General features: G+C 37.9%; 1 protein-coding gene across 1 annotated transcript in view; it reads right to left on the bottom strand.

Moving 5' to 3' along the window:
- Window positions 1-5752, bottom strand: part of LOC150084629 (RNA polymerase II-associated factor 1 homolog) — a 358003-nt gene extending 352251 nt beyond the window's left edge. Inside the window, exon 1 of the mRNA XM_090376517.1 lies at window positions 5578-5752. Within this exon, the coding sequence (XP_090232643.1) occupies window positions 5578-5687 (110 nt within the window). The 5' untranslated portion in view covers window positions 5688-5752. The remainder of the gene's footprint in view (window positions 1-5577) is intronic.
- Between the last annotated feature and the right edge of the window lie 248 nt (window positions 5753-6000).

Here is a 6000-nt window from a genome sequence, read left to right on the forward strand (position 1 = left end):
GCGAAAAGATCTAAACCTCCCAAGGACTTCCTAATTCATTTCACAAATATACGTGGTCTCAATTATAATCTCAACGATGTCCATTTCCACTTGCAGTCTTCCAAACCCCATGTACTTTTTCTGACTGAATCTCAGTTATCAGTTGATTCAACTACTGCTCATCTCAGATGTCCAAATTATTTGCTGTATGATTCCTTTCGCCTCAAAGGTGGTACTTGTGCATATGTCCGTTCTGATATTCCCTGTCAGAGACTTGGCAATTTGGAATCTCCTCTCTTTGATCTTCTCTGGCTTAAAATCTCTCTACCTCATTGTGTAAAATTCATCTGTTGTCTCTACCGTTCTCCCAACTCCACTAATCACTTGGAGCTCTTTGACTTCCTCTCTTTGCAACTTGACTTTCTCCAGTCCAACTTTCCTAACAGTGAGGTAATTTTCCTTGGTGATTTTAACGTTCACAACTCCAGCTGGCTTCCATTTTCTAGTCACACCGACCCAGCAGGTCGAGATGCTGAAGCTTTTGCAATTACGAATGACCTAGCACAGATTGTTCATTTACCTACAAGAATACCGGACAATCCTAATCATACAGCCAATACGCTTGATCTTTTTCTCACAAACAACCCTTCTAAGTACAAGGTTGAAGTGAGAGGTCCTTTAGGCACTTCAGATCACAACTTGGTGATTGCCTCTTCTCCAATGGAACCTTTATCTCATGGCTATTCCCAACCTCGTATTGTTTGGCATTACAAGAATGCAAAATGGGATGACCTGCGAGACTTCTTTTCTTCTTTTCCTTGGTCTGATTACTGTTTCAAAACTTCTGATGTCAACGTTTGCTCAGATCGTGTCAGTGATATTATTCTTGCAGGAATGGAATCCTTTATCCCACACTCCACTTTAAAATCTCATCCTTTATCTAAACCTTGGTTTTTCAATAAATGTGCTAAGGCTGTCCAAGAGAAGAACGTTGCATATCGTAATTGGCTTGTTTCTAATTCTTCAGTTTCACTTTCTGCCTACACCAAAGCTCGCAAAAATTGTAAAGCAGTTATTAATCAGTCCAAACTAGAGTTTGAACAGGCTAAGAGTAGAAAACTTGCTTCTTGCCCTAATGGTAGCCGACCTGCTAGCATCCCATTTTTCTTCCAGCTCATGTATTAATGATCTTGGTAAAACACCTCCCACCATTCCTAACACGCTCCATTCAATGCCTCCTGTGGTCTTCCGTCAAAAGGATATCAGAAGGATTTTGATGAATCTTGATGCTAAGAAAGCTCCAGGTCCTGATGGTATTTCTCCACTTGTTCTCAAAACCTGTGCTCCTGAACTTACTCCTATTCTTTGCCGCCTTTTTTCACTTTCTTATTCCAAAGGTGTTTTTCCTTCTGCTTGCAAATTTGCTCATATCCAGCCAGTTCCTAAAAAGGGTGACAAATCCCTCCCATCCAATTATCGTCCCATTGCAATTACTTCTACTCTTTCTAAAGTAATGGAGAAATCAATTAACCGCCAACTCTTAAACTACCTAGAAACCTTCCGTCTGATCAACGATCGCCAGTATGGATTCCGTCAGTGTCGATCCACTGGTGATATTCTGGCTTATGTTACCCATTTATGGACTAATTCAATGTAAAGGTTCGGTGAAACACAAGTAGTTGCTCTTGACATCTCAAAGGCTTTTGATCGTGTTTGGCATAAAGGTCTTCTAAACAAGCTTCCATCTTATGGTTTGCCAACTGTTTTTTGTAACTGGTTATCCAGTTTTCTCTCTGATCGCTCACTGAGGGTGATGGTAGATGGCTGTCTGTCTTCTAACTTCTCCACTAATGCCGCTGTCGAACAAGGTTCAGTTCTTTCCCCCACTCTTTTCCTCTTGTATATCAATGACCTTCTTCCATTGACTGGAAATCCTATCCATAGTTTTGCCGATGATAGCACATTGCATTCCACTTTCCATTTTGAGAAACCTTGCCCTGCTCAATCAGCTTGAACTTCTCGAAAATCTGCTACCAATTCCTTAAATGCCGATCTTCAGGATAATTCTCCAGTGGGGCAAAGACAACTTAGTTGATTTCATTCCTTCTAAAACTCAGTCTCGTCTTTTATCTTGCAAAAAGGATTCTTCTGCTCCTATGCTTATCTTTAGTGACACTCCGATTTCTAGGCAAAATGATATATCTCTTTTGGGGATTACCCTGACTTCTAATCTCTCTTGGCATAAGCACATTACAAATGTTGCTTCCTCTGCATCTAAAAAACTTGGTCTTCTCTTTCGCTCTCGGCGTTACTTTTCTCCCAAACAGCTGCTCACTCTGTATAAATCGCAAATCCGCCCTGCCATGGAATATTGTTCCCACATCTGGGGTTGTGCCCCCAAAACCTCTCTCAGGCTTCTTGATTCCATTCAGAAGAGGGCAGTTAGGTTAATTAATGATTCATCTCTAACAGAGTCTCTCCACTCGCTTTCTCATAGACACACTGTTTCTGCTGCATGCCTCTTCTACAGATACTTCCATGGGCACTGTTCTTCTGAATTGGCTTCTATAATTCCCGCTCTCTCTTTCAAAACAATCCGAACACGTGCTGCCACCAGCCAACATCCATTTACTGTCCAACTTCAAACCCACAGAACCAACTTTTCATCTTCCTCATGACTTGGTTGTCGTGCCGGAGTATAAACAGAAAATTATTATTATTATTATTATTTATTCATTCAACTGCCGTTTTCTGGAACAACCTTCCTTCATACGTATTTCCTGAAAATTACAGTCTACAGAAGTTCAAGTCCAATATCAACAAATATCTTCTTTCGTCTTCTCAACCTCCAACCCAAGCACGGTACTAAGTACTATAGGTTATAATACCTCTCGTGTTTGGGGTTCTCATAAAAAAAAAAAAAAAAAAAAAACAAGTGACCCTGGCTACAAAGATATAGACTCGAACCTCACTTCAGAAGATGGTGCTCTAGATATCAACGACATCTGAACATTATCATCGATATTGTCCAAGAAGTTCCTCATGAGGATGAAGAAATGGAAGGAGGTCATTCTGTCGAAGAACATATTAACAACGAACCACCGATGAAAATAGAACAAGCGCTCATACAAATCAATTGTTTACAAATGTTTTTCACCGCTGAAGAAGATACTGAAGGACTTTCGATGGTTTCTTCACTCCAAACAAAATTATCAGCCAGAAGAAGGTGCAGAAGAAAATAAGTGATTACTGTATGTATTTTTCTTGAGATAAAGTCATAATATGCATAGCACAATTGTATATATATTATTTACAAAAATATTGTGCAAAATCTGTATATAATTTAATTTAATTTTACATTAAACGTTTAACGATTTTTCTTTATCTCTTGTGTATGTAATTGTATATTATTTACAAAAATATTGTTCAAAATTTTTATATATTTCAATTTAATTTTACATTAAACGTTTAATGATTTTTCTTTCTTTCTTTTTTTTCTCCCTCAGACTTCTTGTTAGCGGACACTTCTCCCTAACGGACAAATTTTCGTTCCCCATGGTTGTCTGTTAAAGGGAGGGTTCACTGTATATGATATCAAAATTATTTTTTGCATCCAGTTCCTTTGTGACCACATCACAGTATCCAATTAGATTGGTCAGACAAGGATTCCCCTTAACAAACCCATGCTGTGTCTGAACTAGTACTGCAATCTTGTCTAAGTGATCAGGTATCATCTCTTTAACCAGTGACTCCATTATTTTTCCTGGAACAGAAGTTAAACTAAGAGGTCTATAATTATTTGTGTCACCCTTTGAATCCCCTTTGTGAATTGGGGATACATTTGCACATCTCCAGTCCATAGGGACCTCCCTGAATCTAAGGATGCTCTCATAATTATGGTTAAGGGTTTGCTAACTTTCCTCACTGCCTCCAATATTACTGGATAGATTCCATCCTCCCCAGGTGCCTTTTTATGTTTAACTTCAACAATTTCTCCTCCACTTTGCTCTCAGTTATTACAAAATCACTTGGCTCCCTGTTAGAGTTTGATTAACTTCTGGCATTACCCTCTTTGAATAACTCCTCATGTGTAAATGTTGATGCAAAATATTTATTCAGTTTATCAGATACTTCAGCAGGATCATCAATAGTCGAACCATCTACGTTAAGTGGATCAATCTGATTCATCCCCTTCCTTCTAGAGTTTACATAAGTAAAGAACTATGCTGTTTTTCTTTGCATCCTTTGCCAAAGATTTCTCGTAATCTGCCTTTGCCTGCCTAACCTCATTTGTGACTTGATTGCAGACTAGCTTATATCTGCCATAGACTTCTGTGTCACCTGAATTTATATGCATCCCATGCATTTTTCTTCTCTGCCACGAGCCTCATTAGTTCATCTGACATCCATTTAGGTCTAAATCTTGAGCAGTATTTCTTTGTTGGTATGAAAAGCCTAGTAGCCTCCAAGATTAAGTCCTGAAAGCTTCCCATTTAGAATTCACCATTGGTAACATTATCAGCTGATCACACTGTAGAGAATTTAAAAACTGTTTGAGACGACTGTAGTCACCTTTACAAAAGCAAAAACCCTTCCCTTTACCCTGATGGTAGTTACATCTTTAAGTAAATCCCACGTCAGTACACTGTAATCACTGTCACCTAGTGGTTCCTTTATCTGAAAATTCTTAATGCATGAATAATCACTGCTGATAATCAGATCAAGTGTATTACTCCCTCTGGATGCCCCTCAAACATGTTGCTGTAGAAAACACTCCTCCAATATATCCACAAAAGTCTTGCTAGCATGCGAGTGATCAACCCACAAGTTCCAGTCATTATCTGAAAAGTTAAAATCTCCTATTACAAGACATTCTGATTTACTGACATTGCAAACCTTGCTTTCATTTGCTATAGTCTCTCCTGCTGAAAAAAATCACCTCCATGTTGCTGAGAGTGCTGTTGTAAATAATTTTTTTGTTTTCTGTCATTAGTGGTGTAACGACAAATGATGTACCCCCCACCCAGTTATCTTTAAAACCCATGCCTGTTGTTGTAGTTGTAGAAATTGTATTTTTAAGAATAAAAGCTAATACTATCAAAGCCAAGAGAGAAGGGGGCATCAAATTGGTGAGCAGAAAACATTTTTAAATAATATTCAGTTTATAATCCAGCATGACCAATAAATAGGTGGCGTTTCCAGTTAATCATTTTGACAATGAGGGCAATCGTTAATTGCATTTACCAGTGGGTTGAATCACCACTCAGTATACGTTGCACTTTCGTGCTGGACCATTTGGCTAACACCCACATGTTGTCAACTTTTACAAGCATATAATGTTAAGTTGTTAAACCTATATTAAAATTATGGTAGTGGTGGTGAAATAAAATATACTTTATAAAAACTTAAGCAATCATAAAAAACAAAAAAATAATAAATGTTACTAGTCAGAAACCAGTGTTTTGGTAAGAGAACTCATACGCTTACATATTTTAGGCAAAATTGACAAAGTATTATACGCTGGCGTGTATGTGTTACAGAACCGGAAGAACTGAGTTTTTATAACACTGGTTCTCCGCATTTCATGTGTAAACTTACTTTTTATCTCCAACTCTTTGTTTTCTTTCACGTTCATTTGCAGGCACATCAGTTTGAACAGTAGGAGGCATTTTAATGAAGCGATAGCTAAAAAGCAATTTAACTGTCATGAAAATATCACAAACCCGACAAAATTGCTAGAGCAACAGCATCCCAACCAAAGGTAAAACACAACAAAGAGGGCGCACACGGAAGTATACCATATGCATTCTATACCGAAGTACATAAATATAAATTCCCACAATAAAAATTTGATCAAGACATGAATTGATTGCTAGAAAGTAGCTTTAAAGCCAAAAAAATCCAGGTAAGATGTTTCGTCAAAGCATAGCAGATTAAGAATTATTGAGTTGCAAAGAAAAATAATGTATTTCGCTAATCGTGCTTACCTAACATGCAATTCAGCTATTTAGTGCCAAAGAA

The sequence above is a fragment of the Mastigoproctus giganteus genome, chromosome 6 (assembly GCF_048544385.1).
Source record: "Mastigoproctus giganteus isolate SK-2022 chromosome 6, ASM4854438v1, whole genome shotgun sequence".
NCBI classification, from domain to species: domain Eukaryota; kingdom Metazoa; phylum Arthropoda; class Arachnida; order Uropygi; family Thelyphonidae; genus Mastigoproctus; species Mastigoproctus giganteus.